The 21,690-nt window shown below is 42.9% G+C and overlaps 1 protein-coding gene across 1 annotated transcript; it reads left to right on the top strand.

Moving 5' to 3' along the window:
• Positions 1 to 20,589: 20,589 nt before the first annotated feature.
• On the top strand, positions 20,590 to 21,460 carry LOC124050970. The gene has a single exon (XM_046373971.1). The coding sequence runs from the start codon at positions 20,606 to 20,608 to the stop codon at positions 21,458 to 21,460; it is 855 nt and encodes a 284-aa protein (XP_046229927.1). The 5' UTR covers positions 20,590 to 20,605.
• The last annotated feature ends 230 nt before the right edge of the window (positions 21,461 to 21,690 follow it).

Below are 21,690 nucleotides of genomic sequence, written 5' to 3'. Positions count from 1 at the left end.
CCATCTCCTGCTAATCGATGTCTCTGGAGAATGCTGCGATAGCCCCACTGGTGACAAGGTGCATTAAAAATGTAGTGCTGTTATCTCTGCTGGGCTATTCATTAATTTTGCATGGTTTGGAAAGGTCCTAGAAAGCATGCAATCCACAGCGCTTATGGTCCTCTGTAAACATGAACTATAGTCTTGTCATCAGATATTTTCATATAAAAAACTGAAAGGACCTCTAATGAAATAAACAATGGATTAAATGAATACGTGGAATGTGAAATGTTTGATGATATTGACAAATTGAAATAAAATCGGCACCCAAATTTCATTTCCCATCACTTTTAATGGTCTCCTTGATAATTATTCTTCTGCACATTTTGCTATCTAACAGCACTAATAACAGGCAAAGTTAAGCCTAGCTGGTTAAGACTGTGGAACAACCAGCAAGAAAAAGAGCCAGATGTTTCCTTTCAGCGTTGGAGGCCAAAATGGAGCCAAAAGGAAAATGAATAATGCGCATAATATTTTATTTCCAGGGATGGAGAAGGCATGACAAATACTTTGATTGGCTTACCCTGATATTCCCACCCCAACTCTAACCAATGTCAATCATCCTAAACCTCATCAACTCAATCAGTGAAGGGAGTGCTAACCAATCACAGGCACCATAGCACTTGTCATGACTTTGCCATCCTGGGAATAAAAATTGTATACTGGACACATCTCGTACAACTAATAACGTTTCAAAGATGTGCAGTTTTTCTACCCCTAAATGGACAAAAAAAGAAAAATGTTAATACAGTTTTTTTTATCAGTGTGGTGTAAAGCAACATGACAGTTTGCAGTAGTGTTTGGGGAGTTGCAGCTATTTGTGACATTTCCAGTGAGACGCTACTTACTCCATGAAGTAACAGTGGGGTGAAACAACCGAGAAAAGTAAGAAAAATGCATGTAATATACACCTTAAATAGTGGGTGCATTTGTGGTTTATTTTGCTTAAAACTGTTTACTTTTTTTTATCTAGTGCTGTCACTGGCTCCTTTGGATAAAAGTGTAGTGTTGGTCTGCCTTAACTGCTTCCAATCAAGAGTAGGTCGTCACTACTTCAGTTATAAAATAGCTTTCCTATCGCTGTATATCAAACCTTATCTTCAACCTTTTCTTCTAAATTCTATCTGTCTCAGCCATACAGAGTATATTGTCACTGTGCCATGATTTTCTGGATCAAGATGGGGTGAAATGGTCAAGAAAACTGAAAGCTTTGAGGAATTTGTCATATCCACAACTCAGCAATAGCCTCGGGCAGGCAAAACTCGAGTACCAGTTCAACACTAACTCTATTGTTCCTTTCACCATCTGTCAAGATTATGCGAGCACAGACTTGCAGGCCAGGCCATATAGAGGAAAGGATGTCTTGTCACTACCTTCACTGTAGTTTCCCATCTCTCTGAAAGCCTATATCATTTAACACACTTGGGCCAAGAGTTCAAAACAACACTAATGGCCTCTCTGAGATCTAGAGAAACTTCCAGGTGGGGTATTTGTTACATCCATCAACTGCAAAGTCCAGCCCCTACACTCAGAGGCATCACACTTCACATTATTCTGATGCTGCATAAATCACCAAGGCTGGACGTGACAGAGGCCATTGGGTGATCTCATGGAGGTCATGAGGGTCTACTCACTGAAGGCAGGATGTCATATTACAATTCCTCCACTTTTACCTCACACCATGACTCTGGATGAACTTCCTGATAGAGGGGTCATGACTTTTTTTCCTTCCTAGGAAAAAAATAACAGCAATAAATGCCAGAAAATCTGAATTCTATTTTTGAAAACTGACCAGCTCTGTTATCATATTTGTTGCTGTAATTCCATACAGTGGGACTAATTTAAATGATTACATGTCCAAGTATTTGAAAAGAGGCCCCTTGAAAATGAAACTGCATGTGCTGACCTATGCAACGTGCGATATATGTGGAGATGCAAGGTCACCTCTGCTTGGCCAGACACCAGAATGGACTGCTGCTTTCAGAATCAGAAACAGAATCAGTTTTACTACCATGTATATTTACACATACAAGGAATTTGCCTTGGCAGAAAGTGTAACACAAACATAAATATAGAATTCGAATTGAATTACAATATTTACTATAAGAAAAAGGGTCAAAAGTCTATTTTCAGAAAGGTATGTACAGTGAAATTAATAGAATTTTAAATAAGAGAACATACCGTGCAAAATATGACTCTACAGTGTTCACACACCTGTCAGACAGGAAGTCTGTGATCCACCTGCAGATGGACTCTGGCATATTCAGCTGAAAAAGCTTGTCCTATAGCAGAGCCTGGATGAACATGTTAAAAGTGGAGCTAAGGTCCACAAACAGGATACTGGCCTAGGTTCCTCAAGAGTCTAGGTGCTGGAGGTTGAAGTGGAGAGTCATTTTAAAAAGTTAAAAGTTAAAGTGACATATTTTGTCATTGGAGGGAACTCACTCCAACGAAATTTGTTCTCTGCATTTAACCCACCCAAGTGACGTGCACACACACACAGCAAACCCGGGGCAGTGGGCGACCGCGTGCAGCGCCCGGGGAGCAGTGGGGGTTAGGTACCTTGCTCAAGGGTACCTCAGCCATGGACACCGGGACGGGGAATCGAACCAGCGATCCACCGGTTACGGGTCCGACACCCTAACCGCTGATCCACGACTGCCCCACAGTCACAGTCACAGTGTTGAAAGACTTCGTGACCAGAGAGATCAGGACAGCAGGTCTGTAGTCATCAATTCCTGTGGTCCTTGTTTTTTGGGGGGACAGGGATGATGGTGGAGGTCTGCAGGTTGGTACTTGGCATGTTTCCAGTGAGGTGTTAAAGATTTCCTTGAACACTGGAGACAGCTGATTAGCACAGCGCATCAATGTGGCTGCGTTACAGGGGTCTTCCATGTCAGTCTCCAAAATTTGTCCTGGTCACACATAATGTGATCATCTACCTGAAAGGCCTTTTATTGAATTTACACAGCTCAGTGCCTGATTAACATGGACCATAATTATTTAAAACCTTATTAACCTGAAATTATCTCTGAAATCAAGAATCTCTAATCCAGTGTTTCTGTGTCCTGGTCATGGGACAACCTCTTGAATTTCCCTTGGGATCAATAAAGTATCTATCTATCTATTTACCTGCCCGTCATGTTTAAGATTTCCCTTCTCTAACACACCTGATTCAAATGAATTGTCAGGCTTCTTAAGAGCTTCATGAGCTGATCATTTGAATTAGGCATGTTGGAAGAAGGTAGTGTTTTATAACATGCAAGGCAGAGAGTCCCAAGCACAGTACCCTGAGTAGGTTTAAGATCTGCATCACCAAGGGACTGAACCCAAAACCTTGGACACCAAGGACATGTCATGATCTTTTTGAGTTACCTGCCAACTGAGGAACCACACATGCATTCCTACTATGACACCATGAACAAGGCAATCAGAGTTGTATGTAAAGGCAGATTTCAAACTTGTGTCAAAAATTCAGTTGTCAAGTTAAAAGAAACTGTGTGCTTCATCTAGCCAACATGCTGTTTATTTTACAATGGCTGCTCTAAAGGGACAAACTGATGCCTGAAGATGTTCTAATTCACACCAAATGCAATAGTGTATAGGAAGCCAGAATTCCTCTGTCTTCCTTCCTATAAATTATTATTATTGTTATTGTTGTGGTTGACAAGTGGTCTTAGTTAGAAAGTGTTTCACATTGAAAGTTTCACATTGAGTGACCTGCGACATACAGATCTACATTGCAGTTTAATGGGAAATTTCTCCTTATATGAACTTCTCCATGAAAGAGACATATGTTATGAGACATATTTTTTTCTATTGTTAGAAATGTTTATGCATCCTTTCTAAAGTTCAGAAGTTTTAAAAAGAAACACGATACAATGCGAACGGGTACAACAGAAAATAGAAATGATGCACAAAAATAACATTTGCTTACCATTTGAGAGTTTATCATTCCTTCCTTAAAGGTATGTTAATAAAGATGCCCTTGAGCAAGGCACTTAACCTCCACCTGCTTTGGTGAATGAGTTTTCAGCTGTCATCAGCAGGAAACTCTGATTGCATTCTGTAACTCCCCAGTGTGAATGTGTGTAAGTGTTTGAATGTGAATCAGGACATTAGTGAAGACACGCTCAGGACATCTTCCATGGCCAAATAAAGGTGAAAGACATAAAGTCTGAAGGTGAATTCTAATTCAAATCATTTGCTTGCAGCATGACAGTTTTAGATATTTGATATTCTTTTTTTTTTCCATCTGTGGAAATTTTGGAGTCTGACTTTGTTGACATGAACATGGACCATGTTCATGTTCACAGATTTATACATATATATATACAAAAAAAAAGAAAGTTCACAAAAAATGTGAACATACACCAGACATACATCCTGAGAGGCTTAAAATGAATATACAACTCATAGTTACCTGATTTGCTCTGGCAGCTCTTCAAATTGGTTTTAAGTTTAAAATCTAAAACATCTTTATTTCACTGCAGTCAAAGTTAAACAGAGCTAGGATTGGGGCATCAGTGTTGCATCAGAGATTGGGCTGAAGCTTCAAAGGGAGGGTGGCAATGTCTTGTGGGTATTTTCCGTGTATTGTTGCAAGTTCTCCTTCCTTCAAAATTAAAAAAATTGCAAGGCTTTTAGATAGTGCCACATATCTGATTAATGTTTTCTTCTCTTTTGCATCTATAAATTATTAGGGATGACACTGGCTTTGGGAAGCAATGCTCCCAGCAGGTGAGAGTTACAGTGTGGATTTATCCTGCACCAATAAAAGACTCAGTCTCAGCTAGTATTCAGGGCCCCACTCAGCATTATTATTCATGAATCCTTCTTTCTCAGTGTCTTTTCCCTTGTTTGCCCCATTCACTTTCCTTCTCAGGAAACACACAAACCATATTATGTACAAGCTTTATGCAACATGGATTAATGCAGCGGCTCAGAAACCAGTGTGGTCCGGTTGTTAAGACAGCAAAGGCTAAAACTTGGGCAGAGATCAAAACACTCAATCAAAGACATTCATTTGGCTGAGTTGAGTCTAAAGACAGAATTTAGATAAAAAAATAAACTTAACTGGATAGTTTTCAAAAATTAACAAAAATTGGCAGAGAACAAAAAAAAAAAAAAAAAGAAATGTATCCCAGTGTTGGAAAGCAGCAGTCGGTAAATTCCAGTGCAGCATTATCTTCCTTGTCAACTCCTGACAAAGTCCAGTTGTGCTTTTAAAATGGAATGCTTAAAGGTAGTGGCAGATACTTTGGAGAGTGATGGATTATCACTAATGTACAGGAGAGAGGGTCAAGCTTCAAGGGAGGTGTTGTAAGTGTGGCTTGTCCTTAGGCTCTACAGAGTTCATCTTTTCAGTGCTAAACCCTGACAACAACAAGCAAATACATTGGTAGATTACAAAAATATTTCCTTCATTTCCTGAAAAAAACGTGTTACAATCTACAATCTTAAAATGTTTACATTAGGACTACATACACACTGGTCATTTAAGTGCTGATTATGATAGGTATAATGATGAAGATGTACTGAATTGCGTATTGAATATACTCCAGTCCAGTTCTGCACATGTACGCTGATCTAATGTGACAGTCAGTTCAGCCGTGATTCCTGATTAATTGTCTGATTGTGGACACGAAGCAGCTCGAATGTTCAAGTCGGTTTCAGTTTCAGGACGGCAGAGAATAAAACCTTCAACCTCCAGCTGCTTTGCGTCCGCAGCTGTCCACAGTGCTCGCGGTGATCAGCAGGCGTAGCGTGCAGTGTGTACAAGCGCTATATATACATATACAGTGGTATGAAAAAGTTTGGGCACCCCTGATCATTTTCAGGATTTTCCTTTACAAATCATTGGTTGTTCGGATCAGCAATTTCAGTTAAATATATCATATAGCAGACAAACACAGTGATATTTCAGAAGTGAAATGAAGTTTATAGGATTAACAGAAAGTGTGCAATAATTACTTAAACAACATTAGGCAGGTGCATAAATTTGGGCACCCCAACAGAAAAATGACATCAATATTTCGTAGATCCTCCTTTTGCAGAAATAACAGCCTCTAAACGCTTCCTATAGCTTCCAATGAGGGTCTGGAGTCTGGTTGAAGGTATTTTTGACCATTCCTCTTTACAAAAAATCTCCAGTTCAGTCAGGTTTGATGGTTTCCGAGCATGGACAGCCCGCTTTAAATCACACCACAGATTTTCAATAATGTTCAGGTCTGGGGACTGAGATGGCCATTCCAGAACGTTGTAGTTGTTCCTCTGCATGAATGCCTTTGTAGAGTTTGAGCAGTGTTTGGGGTCGTTGTCTTGTTGAAGTATCCAGCCCCGGCGCAACTTCAACTTTGTCACTGATTCTTGAACATTGTTGGCAAGAATCTGCTGATACTGACTGGAATCCATGCGACCTTCAACTTTTACAAGATTGCCAGTACCTGCACTGGCCACACAGCCCCACAGCATGATGGAATCACCACCAAATTTTACTGTGGGTAGCAAGTGTTTGTCTTGGAATGCTGTGTTCTTCTTCCGCCATGCATACCGCCCCTTGTTATGTCCAAATAACTCAATTTTACATTCATCAGTCCACAGCACCTTATTCCAAAAGGAAGCTGGCTTGTCCAAATGTGCTTTAGCATACCTCAAGCGACTCTGTTTGTGGCATGTGCGTAGAAAAGGCTTCCGCCGCATTACTCTCCCATACAGCATCTCCTTGTGCAAAGTGCGCTGAATAGTTGAACGATGCACAGTGACACCATCTGCAGCAAGATCATGTTGTAGGTCTTTGGAGCTGGTCTGTGGGTTGAGTTTGACCGTTCTCACCATTCCTCGCCTCTGCTTATCAGAGATTTTTCTTGGCCTGCCACTCCGGGCCTTAACTAGGACTGTGCCTGTGGTCTTCCATTTCCTCACTATGTTCCTCACAGTGGAAACTGACAGCTTAAATCTCTGAGCCAGCTTTTTGTATCCTTCCCCTAAACCATGATGTTGGACAATCTTTGTTTTCAGGTCATTTGAGAGTTGTTTTGAGGCTCCCATGTTGCCACTCCTCAGAGAAGATGCAAAAGGGAGAACAACTTGCTACTGGCCACCTGAAATACCCTTTCTCATGATCGGATTCACCTGTGTATGTAGGTCAAGGGTCAATGAGCTTACCAAACAAACTTTGTGTTCCAATAATTAGTGCTAAAGGTACTCAAATCAATAAAACAACAAGGGTGCCCAAATTTATGCACCTGCCTAATGTTGTTTAAGTAATTATTGCACACTTTCTGTTAATCCTATAAACTTCATTTCACTTCTGAAATATCACTGTGTTTGTCTGCTATATGATATATTTAACTGAAATTGCTGATCCGAACAACCAATGATTTATAAAGGAAAATCCTGAAAATGATCAGGGGTGCCCAAACTTTTTCATACCACTGTATATACATACATATATACATACATATATATACATACATACATACATATATATGTATATATATACACACATATATATATATACATATATATATATACACATATATGGGGGGAGAAGGGGGTTGGGGGAGAGGGGGGGGGAGAGATGGGGAGAGATTCTAGAACACATCAAAGACATTCACGCTTCATGATTGTCTTTGTGACATACAGGGATTCTGGAATCTTGAAGTCATTTAACTCACCAGCAGCAGACAGTTTCACACATTCAGGGTTTAAGCTCATTGCAGAGACTACTGAACGTTTAGAGGAGAGCTTATCGAAAGTGTAGTCATGTCTGGCGACAAAGCAGCGGAGACAGTCCAAGAGAAGGAAAACCACTCTGGTGTCACTATGGACCAACCTCAAACACCTGCCTCTGGTTGTGAACCTACAGCCGGAGCAGAAATTGAGAACCAGCTCCAGGTGTTTGTCACCGTGCTGACGGTGAGAGTGTTGACCAAGTGTAACGCTGTCACGAACCGCAACCAGGAGGAGTGGGTCGCCCACATCAAGAGACTGGTGAACCAGACGATGGAGGGACTCACCGTCACTGAAGGCTTCTGCCCGGACATCAAGAGCACCAAGAAAGCGTGCAAGGCTGTGATGAAAGAGCTACAGAAGAAGTTCTGCGGTAGGCGAATGCTGGAGACTCTAATATTATTGGAGGATCCAGTCGTGGAAGCAGAGATCGTCCGATGTTTGCAAGCTCACATCAAAGACCTGTCTGCTCGCCTTGCAAAGAAAGAAAACTCCGGACAGTGGTGGAAGGACATGCTCAAGGTCATGGCCATCACTGCAGGTTTTCTGGCTGCCTTGGTTTTATTGATCCTCATCCCATAAAGCAGCACACCAACAACTGCAGGTGATATTATTATTATTATTGTTATTATTGTGAGTTGCTACTGTTTGAGCTAGCGTAACGCGTTTCTTTTGTTGTGTATTCTGTACCCAGGTTTGTGACCTGCAAAGAGCTCTTCAAAAAGTCACTAAACCATCAGTCAGTCATACGATAGCACAAGAGGAAAGAACAGCGAATGTGAATAGTCACCCTCATACAACAGAGAAACTGAACGATCCAAACAGTTTGGAACCACTCACTCCGAATCACCTCATCGCCATGAAGGATACCACTGCTCTCCTCCCCCTGGAAGGTTTGTTAGGGAGGATTTGTATGGACAAAAAAAGATGGCGTCAAGTACAGTTCCTGGCAGAGCAGTTTTGGAGCCGCTGGAGGAAGGAGTATCTCCACAGCATCGTGATCAGACCAATGTGGCGCAGACCTAAGAGAAATATTAAAGCAGAAACACGTTATTTTGTTGTGTATTCTGTACAAATCTCTTATGTTGGTTCATGACCTGCAAAGAACTCATTAAAAAGTCACTAAATTATCAGTCCTGGCTGACTTCTGTCGACTGGATGCTTACAGATAGATAGATATACTTTATTGATCCCAGGCTGGGAAATTCGCACGATACAAAGCAATATAAAAATGTATATATAACAAATAAGCAGTACTGAATGTTGAAAATAAAATAAAATAAAAAGTGCAGTGAACTGCATGTGTAAAAACATATAAAACGTGTATTGACTATATGTTATGGCTGTTTTGCAAAGTGTGTTTTTTCATCCAAATGGTAGTGTGAGTCTTTATTCATCATTCGATATATTCAGAGTTTCAATCCTTATATTCAAATAATAATTTCCTGAACAGGGGTTTAGGGTTAGGGTTAGCATGCCATAATATATATATATATATATATATATATATATATATATATGTGTGTGTTTGGCTATACACCATATGTTTGTGTAATACTCTGATAAACCGATAGTCAGATAGTCAGTCGTTAGACACAGAGGGCCAACACTGGCAGTCAAACTACATAGACAAATTTGCAGGACTATCAGATCCTTTGTTTTAGTTAGTTTCACTTAGTCACACCCACTGAGGTGTATATATTTGTTCCCCACCAGACAGTTTTTTCAGAACTGATGAAGCTGCTTGGATTAGCAGTGAAACGTCTTCAAGTCAATCTTCACAAGTCCAGACGCCTTGCTTTAACTCTTTGAGTGAAATATGACCTGGATGACTGAGAATCTCCACAGACAAACAGTGGTTATGATGAAGTTAAAAATTTAGTTAAATAACATTTAAATGTATTTAAATAATTTCTGGTTAAAAATGTGTGACTTTAAAAATATTATTTCATGGGTTTCGAAAGGTTTAAGGAGTTAAAAGAAAAACTGATTTTATTTATGTTACAATGCGAAAGGTTCATGACCTTTGAGTTTTTTTTTTGTTGTGGTGCTCCCGGGGAGACCAAGGGTGGGGAGTGGAGAAAAGAGTGGAGCGGAAAATGAGTGGCGTGGAGCTAAGCAAGCAGCACCAACAGTGCCCGAGCTGTAATCTTCTGTGCTTCCTGGCCCAGCGAAGTCGAGCAACTCTGTGCTGAACAGTTAGGCGTGGACACTTGGTCATTTGTCTTGCTCGGTAACCATGCTTAAGCAACCTTCGATTTACAGTTTGGCGGGAAACGTTGATTCCATGTTGTCTTCTCTACAAACGACGAAGGCGGCTTGCTGGCATTTTCCCGTTTCTACGACACAGATTAAGCAGTCGCCGATCATCTCTTCTGGTAGTCAGTCGTGGTCATCCTGGAGATTTTCGTGGCCTCAAGTGACCCTCCTCTCAAAGAACTTTGAGGATTTTACAGACCGTGCCCTGGGATATTCCAAGCAAATCAGCAATATCGGCCTGTTTGTGTCCATCCTGTCGGAGTGCAAGCACTCTTTGGCGCATTGCCAGTGGCGTCGGACGAGGCACAGCCGAGGGAAGCTCTGTGTCAAATCTGGTTGAAAATTGTTTCAGACAATTTTGAAAATGTGGACCGATTGCATACAGGCTTTAAGCAGGAAATGGACAACACAGTAAATGTTGAAGCCAATACACTGATTTGTGTTTTATTTATACCGTATCATGTTTATTATAATAATGATGGTGTTAATGATATACTGTTGATTATGTTGACGTGATATGACAGAAATGCAATGATGATGTCAGCAGGGCGTCAACTTTATATATAGACGTCACCTGAGGACAGGTGTGGGGTTTTTTGGCTAGAAGACGGAAGGGCAAACAATTTTTCAACCGCATTTCGCAATGAAGCGAGTTTTCTGTTTATTATGAGTTCTGATTTAATTTGCTGATTATTAAGAAGAAATAAAGGATCATATTGTGACATGAAGAAAGAGTGAATGCGCGTTGATTTACCGACCACTTCTACCATCAATTTGAAAAATTGCCCATTTGAACGCCGGAAAGGAGGCCAGTCAACGTGTAAATGAATGGATGAGACCGGAGTCCGGGTCGTTTCGGATTAATCTGGACCGGACTGCAGAATCAGATTTCACCTGGTACCGTGAGTAAACTAGCGGATGCGCTGTTTCCTGAACCTGGTTCCGATCAAACATTAAAGATGACAAATGAAATTAAGGAAGTGTTTGATGAAAATTAAATCCATAAACTGCCTATAAATTACGAAATCACTGAAACCATAAACTGCGGGACACTACGGATTAATATCGTTGCAAGTGGAAAACTTTAAAAGCGTTGTGAAGATATGAATGAAAAGATCGCGAGCAGATGAAAGATGAAAGTGACATATTTTGTCATTGGAGGGAACTCACTCCAACGAAATTCGTCCAACGAAATTCGTGCTCTGCATTTAACCCACCCAAGTGACGTGCACACACAGCAAACCCGGGGCAGTGGGTGACCGCGTGCAGCCCGGGGAGCAGTGGGGGTTAGGTACCTTGCTCAAGGCTACCTCAGCCATGGACACCGGTACGGGGAATCGAACCAGCGATCCACCGGTTACGGGTCCGACACCCTAACCGCTGATCCACAGAGGATGGAAAGGCACTTCATAGCTATGCCCTCTATCTAAGAGGCTGTGGTAATGCAGTGCAGGACCTTCCATACATGTCTGAGCTGGAGACACCATCTAACATGAAAAAACTTGTTTCCAAACTCCCATTTAAACTTCAAGAAAAATGGTGGTCTGTTGTATGTGACATCACTGAAAGAACACAACAGAGACCTAAATTCCATGACCTTGTTCTGTTTATGGAAAAACAGGCCAGAATCATTCAAGATCCTGTCTTTGGGAATATTCAGGCCCCTGCTGGAAGCACGAATGGGAGAAAATCTAAAAGGGACTTACCCTATACGAGATCTAGCAGCAAGAACAGCTTTGCTACAACTGTCGTTCCCAAGACAGAAACCAACATGAACATCAATGCATGGAAAAGGGAAGACAGGACAGAGAGCATCCGGACGGCCATGGATGCTTTTGTCAAACCTTGTGCTTTCTGTAAAGGAGATCATATGATGGAAATATGTAAAGAAATGACAAAGATTCCCCACAAGGAGAAAGTTGAGCTGCTGAAAAAAAATGGACTCTGCTTTGCCTGCTTGATTAAAGGTCATATGAGTAAAGAATGCAAGAAACGTCTCACATGTCGTTTCTGTGAGAAGAAACACCCTACTGTCTTGCATACAGAGAACCATACTTCAGGAAATACCAAGCCAGCAACAAAGCAGGATTCAGACACCAGGAGCGATTACATTACTAAAGTTTCATCGGCAGCACAAATTGCTATGGTATCATCAGCAGCACAAAAAGGGGACAGAACCACCGACTGCAAATTAGCAGTGGTGCCTGTAAAGGTAAAGATGCATAAAGGCAGCTGTTTGATAGAAACCTATGCTTTTCTAGACCCCGGAAGCAATGCTACTTTTATTACAGAGAAACTGATGGAACAGTTGTCCGTCAGAGGAAAGAAGACGGAGATTTTACTCCGAACGATGGGTCATGAAAAGCCTGTGAAAACTCATGCTATGAGAGGACTGGAAGTATGCAGCCTGGACGGCAACAACTTCATAGAGCTTCCTGAGGTCTTCACACAAAATGCCATTCCTGTCAGTCAAGAAAACATTACTACAGAGATGGACATAAAAGGATGGCCCTACATAAAGGATGTCCACTTAAGACCCATCAAAGCAGAGGTAGGTGTTACGCCCCGGTACCGGGGACAATAATAATAAAGAAAGGGAAGAACGACACGAGCACGACACGTTAGCCTTCACTCCATTTTATTCCACACACTCTCTCTCTCTCTACATTTTTTTCAACAACATTCTTTTTTTTCCTGAACCCAGGCACCAACAGTCAATTGCTGTGCAAAACATTCGCGACAAATTGACAAAGATGAAATAAAATAAAAAAATACAATTGAGATCTTGAACATAACTTTTTGTTTCCACAACAGGTAAGCAAAAGATTGCCAACAACAAGTCACATAAAATAGGAACATTTGTATATTTAACTTTACGGTCTTATCTTTAACATTCTCCGCCAAACAAAAAAACGGATGATCAGTCCCCAATATTACATCCATAACACACCCCCCTACACTACAGATGTCGTCCCCGACATCTCAACCAACAGGTGAGTGATAGTCAAAGCATTTACCTATTGTATATACTGTCATCAGATCAACCATACAACAGTCTGTATACAATCACTCGACTCGTTCAATGTCCAGCGGTGTGTGTGGTACACGTACATCAGTGCTCTTCTTGTCCATCAGTCCTCTCATGACTGTGTTAGGTATGCATGTTACTAAATGTTTCAGCATTCAGCTTGTGAAACAGTCCATCCATGAGTATATATGTGTGTGTATATGAGGACATCAGCACTCAATGTGTGTGAAACAGTCCATCCATGAGTGTATGATATGTATATGTAAGGGCATCAACACTCAATGTGTGTGAAACAGTCCTTCCATGAGTGTATGATATGTATATGTAAGGGCATCAACACTCAATGTGTGTGAAACAGTCCTTCCATGAGTGTATGATATGTATATGTTGTGGTGTAATGTCTGTGTAGGTGCGTGCTCTTCATTCAATAGCTCTGTGCAGCAACAGGTTGATAATTCCAGTGCTGTATTGGAGCTGTCCATGTACTTGCTGCCTGCATGACTCCATAGGATGTTGGAAGATAGTAATGCATCATGTTATTTGGAAATCCAATACCACAGCAACTGGGGTGGCCCAGCTGATCATATGTGAAGACTCTTGGGGGTCGTCTCTCTCTGACTGGTCGCTGGTGCTGTTGTTCATTCCCACTGTGATCTTCCCTTTGAACAGGTGATTGTGCTGCTGATATTCCTTCCTCCACCGCAATCTCCTCCTGAAGTGTCACGTCCTCTCCTGACAGTGGGTCTCTTTCGTCCTGCTCCAGTTGGTGCATATGCTGGTGCTCAGGCTCAATGTTTTGCATGAGCGTTGTGACATCTTCATCCACATCCTCTCTGTCTATGTGAACTTGGGGCTGTGGCACCGGCTGATGTCTGAATGGATAGTACCCATAGTCATCATCATCACTATCATCGTTTGTCTCTTGGTCTGTTTGATCTCTGTCTCGACGAGTCTGACCTGCGATTCGTCTTTTCATTTTGGCTGGTTTCAGCTGAATTTCGAGGGGTAAATTGTCACATGGCAAAAGGAGGTTACGGTGCAGGATCCTACGTCCTCTCGCTTTACCCTGCTCAGGTATCACTTCATATATGGGCATATCTTTTCCCACTTGACGAATGACTTTGTGGATGCAATCTTCCCAGTGATTCCTGAGTTTTCCTGTCCCCCCTCTAGGTGTCATATTCCTAACGAAAACACGGTCACCCTCGTGCAAAACAGAACTTCTGACTCTGTTATCATGATTCCTCTTGCTCCTCTCAGCACATTTTTTTGCATTTGTGGTCGTGATCTCATATGCCTCTTGCATTTGCTGTTTCCACTTTTTCATGTACTCTTGGTGATCAGCAGTCCCAGTCTCAGGGGTCAAACCAAATAATAAGTCAACAGGTAATCTTGGTGATCTGCCAAACACAAGATAAAAAGGTGAAAACCCTGTAACTTCACTTCTGGTGCTATTATATGCATAGATGAGCTTGGGCAATGACTCTTTCCAATCTGACTTCTGCTTCTCAGTGAGTGTTCTCAGCATTTGTAGCAACGTCCTGTTTAGCCGTTCCACTTGTCCGTTACCTTGTGGGTGATATGGTGTGGTTCGGGAGCCCATCACACCACAGTTTTTCTTCAACTGTGAAAACAATTGATTCTCAAATTCACCTCCTTGGTCGTGGTGAATTCTCAGAGGGAATCCAAATTTCAGTGCATAATCATTAAATATTTTGTCAGCAACAGTCTTGGCAGATTTTGATGTCGTAGGGTAGGCTTGTGCAAAGCGTGTGTAATGATCTACTATTAACAATATGTATTCGTATCCACCTCTACACTTATCTAGATGCAAGAAGTCAATGGATACAAGTTCAAATGGCTGAGTGGTAACAATCGATACAAGTGGAGCTCGTGCTTCTTTGCAGGGCTTCTTTTGTTTCAAACATGTACACCTTTGCATGACATAGTGTTCTATCTCTTGCTGCATGTGTGGCCAGTAGAAGCGATCCCGGATGAGTGACGTTGTGCGCTCCACACCTTGATGTCCCATCTCATTGTGGAGCTGTTTCAAAACTGTTAACTTGTACTTTTCAGGCAGAATGAGTTGAGTTCTGGTTACAGTTTTTCGTTGAAGTATCCCGTCTCCATCAAAGGTAAGTTTACCCCAGTCACGCAGCAAACACTTGGTCTGCGCACTGAATGACTTTAACTGTTGTCTTGTAGGCTTTTCATTTGATTGTTTACAGACAATGACTGGGCCAATGGTCCGATCATCTCTTTGAGCTTGACAGATATTTGCTCTTGAAAATGGCGTAGGTGTGTCTTTATCCATTTCTGCACACTCAAAAGCCATCATGGACCATACTGTGTGTAAAACATTGCATCCAACCGCTTGGACTGTGGCTTGCACTGACAGGGAGGACATTTCCTCTGTACATTTCTCCATCATTGTCTCTATGTCACAGGGCATTCTTGAAAGACCATCTGCGTCACAATTTTCTTTGCCTGGACGATACTTGATAATTAGGTCAAAGTCGGCTAGCTCTGCCACCCACCTATGTCCTGTTGCATTGAGTTTGGCTGTTGACAACACATAGGTGAGTGGATTGTTGTCTGTATACACAGTACAGGAGGAGCCAATCAAATAGTCTCTGAATCTCTCAGTAACAGCCCACTTTAATGCCAAAAATTCAAGTTTCCCTGAATGAAGATGATAATTCTTTTCTGCTTTGGTCAGAGTGCGTGATGCATAAGCTATTACACGTAACTTGCCCTCCTGTTCCTGATATAACACAGCACCTAAACCTTGATGTGAAGCATCTGTGTGTAAAATGAATGACTTGTTAAAGTCTGGGAATCCAAGAATCGGTGGCTCAACCAGACAGTCAATCAGTCTCTCCAATATCAGTTGATGTTCATCAGTCCATGTGATCAGCTTGTGTGAAAGTGCTCCTTTGAACTTTCCTTTCACTTTTTTTGTCCTTATGTTACTGTCCTTGTGTTTGTCTGATCTGGGGTCTGATTCCGTCAAAGCATAGAGTGGGCCAGCGATGCGGGAAAAGTCTTTGATGTACTGTCGGTAGTAGCTAAGAAGTCCCATGACAGCTCTCAGCTCTCCCACAGTCTGTGGTCTCTTCTCCTTCAACGCTCTCACTGCGATAGTATCAGCAGGGTCCATTTTACTGCCCTCTGCAGACACGATGCGCCCCAAATAGCGGACCTCACGTCTGAACACCTCACACTTCCTAGGTTTTAACTTTATACCATGCTGACGTAGCCGCTGTAGTACTGTCCTAACATGTTCAACGTGGTCCTCAAAAGTTCTGCTGAAGACCAGGGTGTCATCCAAATAGGGGATACAGATATCATCTCTCAGTCCTTCCAAACAATCCTCCATACAGCGCTGGAAGGCAGCTGGAGCGTTCATAAGACCGAAAGGAATTCTGATCCACTCATACAGACCCCATGGTGTCACAAAAGCAGTCAGAGGTCTGCTCTCCCTTGCCATAAATCCCTGATGGTAAGCCTTCCCTTGATCTAAGAGAGAGAACCATGAGTTGCCTCCTAAACCATCCATTATATCTTGCACCCTGGGGATAGGCTGACGGTCCGGGAGTGTCTTTTTGTTCACCTCACGGTAGTCAATGCACAGTCGTAGACTGCCGTCTTTTTTTCGGACACACACAACTGGTGAAGCATAAGGGGAGTTCGATTTCTCTACCCAACCCTGAGCTATGAGGTCACTCAGGTAGTCTTTCATTTCCTGGTACAATGGCTTAGGCACAGAGAGATATGATTTTGCTACAGGCTCAGTGTCTCTTAGAGATATACTAAGTTGTAATTTTTCTATGCAACCGATATCATCATCTGTTCTTGAAAAGGAGGCAGACTCCTCTCTTAACATTTGCCGAACTATCTCCTGCTCTGGCTCACTGAGGTGACCCAGGTCTACAGGTGGGTCCCAAACATTATTGTTAGTTTGAGCCTCTCCAGTGGTGATGTGATTCATTGTGACTGACGGTGGTAGGCGGGATTTCTCTAACACAGAGGCGGGATAGACTGCCTGAACATGTTGGACAGTCCCCATAACAGTCCTCCCTGCTAACACTACATCATGATCTGTTGGATTCTGCACACTCACAGTAATAGAGGGTTTTTTTGTACCTCTAGTTACCTCTACAAGCATGTCACACAGTTCAAGACCCTCTGTCCAGTGAGGATTCACATCAGGCTCGAAGATTAGTATTGCATCCTCCTGTGGGGAGCCCATATGGACATAACACTCAACATGGACTGACTGGTGTTTGGGTATGTTGATTCTCTCCCTTTTTGTCTTGACTACATACTCTGTTGCCTGCTTGACACTGACCTGCTGAACAACAGCAGTTACTTGTTTGACAAAAGTATCCGTCTGGTCTGGGAATGCTGCCCTCACTGTTTTACGCAGCAGTTCCTCATGAGTAGTATCTGGTTGTTTTAATTCACTGTCAATAATAATCTTGATTACATTAAAGCCAATGATTGGTTGAGCAAGTTCACCACCCTTCATTACAAGCGTGGGAACAATCACCTCTGTCTTGGATGCAACTCCGGAAGCTAACCTAAAAGCAACCTCCACCCAACCCGTATATGGCATGCTCTCCCCATTTGCTGCCTTTATATCCAGGGCCGGTGTCACATCCAAGATTTCTGAAATGTCTCTCAGTCTTGTGTCTGGTAAGTGCACTTCTTTCCATAACTCGTCAATTATTGTCACTTGGGAGCCTGTGTCCCACAAAGCTTGAACCCTTTGACCTTCGATGAAACAACTAACTATGTGTTTCTCTCCTACCAATGGGACCCTCTTGGCTCTTTTTTCCCCCTTTGAGGTAGCACTAGCAATCATACATGAGGGGAATTGACACTGTTTTTTGTGTTCAGCCCAATTATCAACTTGACACGATCTGGAACAATAAAGCACATTCTTACAGGATGCACACTGTTTTAGCAGTCCCCCGTCTCCCCTCTGTCCACAGTGTGCACATTGCTGGGACCCTGGTGTGTGATTGGTCACTCCCTGTCCCGTGCGAGTGACCTTCCCCCATTTAAAGGCTCACCTCCAAACTGTCTCTGTCCTCTTACTCGACATCCTGCGAGGAAATGCTCGCTGCTGCCACACCTGAAACAGTGTGTGCAATAATCCTCAACTCCACTCTGCTGACAGCCAAAACATCTCCTCATTCGTCCACGACTTGAGAGGGGGAAGCTGCGTTGTGGAGCAAATCTCTGCTGGTACTGGGCAGTTCCACCTCGGTGTCTAGGTCCGGCATTGAACCAGTAGTTCTGCAACAAGTCCTGCATCTGCTGACCTGAGAATTGCAGTCCTGACGTGCCATCAGCACCCCCTACTGGTGGTTGTGATCCATGTGCGTGCTGGGGCTGCGGCATGGACTCCCTAATTTGAGACACTTCTACTTTCAGGTCTTTCAGCAGAGCTATCTCAGATTTAATCTCCTCGAGTTGGGAGAGAATGACAGGGGAAACTTTAGAATTCTGGTGAGTGGATGATTTTTCATTCTTTTCAGCAGTGACACCACTTGACTCCGCTGAGTGAACAGCAACAGGTTTCTGTTGTCCTGCCATTCTCTTTTTCATCTGTCTCTCTGTCTCATAGGCACATGCTATGTTCATTCTCTCAAGCAACAGTTCGTCAGAGATGTCAACTTGCTCCAAATAAGGTTGAAGATCCCGCTTAATGTTGTCGTTCTGCAATCCAGTCAACACAGTGTGAAGGAACATTCTTTGCACTAGCCCGGGATCATATTGGAGACCTGACTCAGATTCCCGCGAGGCAAACAAGATCTTTTGTCTCAGATCGAGAGTGCGGATGAGGAAGTTTTGGGGGGTTTCCTTAAATCCCTGCACCTCAGAAGTCAACTGTGTATAGAGATTGGTTGCACTTTTCTCCTGATAATGTGAACGGAGGATTCGTCTCAATGTCGGTAAAGTCAAGTTCACTTTGCCCTCCAAGTAGCTGCGAAGCTGCATACCAGGCGCTATGGCTCTAATCACTGCATCCACAATCTCCAGTTCTGGAAACCCTTTGCTTAGACCATGCTCAATTTGCTGCGCTAAACTTGAAAAGGTCAATTTGTCTTTTTGACCGGGCTCACCAATTTGTCCAACAATTTTAAAGTCTTTATGCCAGTGATGATGTGGAGGGTTGTAGGCTGTGTGTTGTGTCACTTGTCTGTTGTAACCGTTGCTTTCGGTGTCTCTTTTCTCCTCGTTACCTCTCTCGTTCTGCATGCTTGCTAGCCGGAGCTGCGAAGCTTCGGTTTCCTTTAATAGTTTTTCTTCCCCTTTATCTTGTTTTGTTGCACTAGTATCACATATAGCCTGTAGCTCGTAGACTTTTTCTTGGAGATGGAGCAAGTCAGCCATACCTTGATCCTCAAGGTCCGCTAGCTCTTCTCTCTGGATGTAGCTTGAAATTAGCGTAATAAGAGCCGCTCGTCCTTTGCCGCTAACATGCTCGAAACTCGCCCCGGCTAAGCTCAGATAGTCACACAGCTCTACCAAACTTTCTCGGGGGAGCAAACAAAGTTCTCTTATAACTGCGAGTTGCAATTTCTCTATTTCTGCAGACGCCATTCTTCTAGCAGGACGTCGGTATTTGCGATGAGGTGGTGCCGATTTATCCTCGTAGCAGTAGCTCTCCTGGTATATATCAATACCTCAGATCACTTGTAGCCGAAGACGGTCGGGGTCCCACAGCGGCCGACTCCTCACTTGCTCTTTTGGTCCGGACAATTGTTTTTAAAAGGGATGCGTGATGGCTGGGAACACCTTCTGTGGATGTTTAACAACGCTACACACAATCCCAGCGGTGCCTCCAAATGTTACGCCCCGGTACCGGGGACAATAATAATAAAGAAAGGGAAGAACGACACGAGCACGACACGTTAGCCTTCACTCCATTTTATTCCACACACTCTCTCTCTCTCTACATTTTTTTCAACAACATTCTTTTTTTTCCTGAACCCAGGCACCAACAGTCAATTGCTGTGCAAAACATTCGCGACAAATTGACAAAGATGAAATAAAATAAAAAAATACAATTGAGATCTTGAACATAACTTTTTGTTTCCACAACAGGTAAGCAAAAGATTGCCAACAACAAGTCACATAAAATAGGAACATTTGTATATTTAACTTTACGGTCTTATCTTTAACATTCTCCGCCAAACAAAAAAACGGATGATCAGTCCCCAATATTACATCCATAACATAGGCTTATTGATCGGGGCAAATGTCCCAAAGGCTATGGAGCCACTGAGAGTGATCAATAGTCAATGTGAGGGGCCCTACGCAGTCCTAACACACCTAGGTTGGACTATAAATGGACCTCTCGGCGGTACTGCACCTATGGACGAGCATGGTCGACCACGGATAATGTCCAACAGAATATCAGTGATCAAGCTGAAAGAGCTCCTTGTACAACAATACAATCAGGATTTCTCAGAGTTGGCCTACAATGAAAAACCAGAACATTAATTTGAGGACAAAAAATTCTTGCGTGTGATGAACAGCTCAGTCAAAAGGAAAGATCGCCACTATGAAATAAGACTTCCTTTCCGTCAAGATAACATCAGCCTGCCAAACAACAGGAAGGTGGTGGAACAAAGAGCACTAAGCCTTGCCCGCAGATTCCAGAAAGATGAAGCCTTTCGGAAAGACTATAATGGCTTCATGAGTGATGTCTTGAGTAAAGGGCATGCAAAAAGAGTGCCAGAGGAAGAAATCCCCCGGAAAGATGGAAAACTGTGGTACATTCCTCACCATGGTGTCTACCACAAAAGAAAAAAAACAATCCGGGTGGTGTTCGATTGTACATCTTCATTTCAAGGAACTTCCCTGAACTCTGAGTTGCTGCAGGGTCCTGACCTTACGAACACCTTGTTGGGTGTACTCCTCAGATTCCGACAGGAACCAGTAGCAGTGATGGGGGACATCGAAGGAATGTTCCATCAAGTAAAAGTACCTAAACAGGATGTGGACTTCCTCAGATTCCTGTGGTGGTCAGACGGCGACACCAACCAACCGCTAGCAGAGTACCGGATGACGGTGCATCTCTTTGGAGCAGTCTCATCCCCAAGCTGTGCCAATTTTGCACTGAAACAGACAGCTGATGATAATGAAGGAAAATGTACCACTGAAGTTCTCAACACCATTCGACACAACTTTTATGTAGACGACTGTCTGAAATCTGTCCCAAATGAGAGCCAAGCAATCTGTCTGGTAAAAGAGCTCAAATCAGTTTGCGCCACAGGTGGATTTAAGCTCACTAAATGGATCAGTAACAGTCGTGCAGTCCTTGCCTCGGTTCCAGCTGAAGAGAGAGCAAAAGAGGTCAAAGATCTAGACCTCGAAAGATGAAAGAAAGAAAGATGAAAGTGACATATTTTGTCATTGGAGGGAACTCACTCCAACGAAATTTGTGCTCTGCATTTAACCCACCCAAGTGACGTGCACACACACACAGCAAACCCGGGGCAGTGGGCGACCGCGTGCAGCGCCCGGGGAGCAGTGGGGGTTAGGTACCTTGCTCAAGGGTACCTCAGCCATGGACACCGGTACGGGGAATCGAACCAGCGATCTACCGGTTA

This window comes from Scatophagus argus, chromosome 19 (assembly GCF_020382885.2).
Source record: "Scatophagus argus isolate fScaArg1 chromosome 19, fScaArg1.pri, whole genome shotgun sequence".
Lineage (NCBI taxonomy): Eukaryota > Metazoa > Chordata > Actinopteri > Scatophagidae > Scatophagus > Scatophagus argus.
This window is presented reverse-complemented; position numbering and strand designations above follow the sequence as displayed.

Bases quoted from the DNA above. Each gene is read 5' to 3' on its own strand.
- LOC124050970 (XM_046373971.1), top strand. From the start codon at position 20,606: ATGAACAGCTCAGTCAAAAGGAAAGATCGCCACTATGAAATAAGACTT.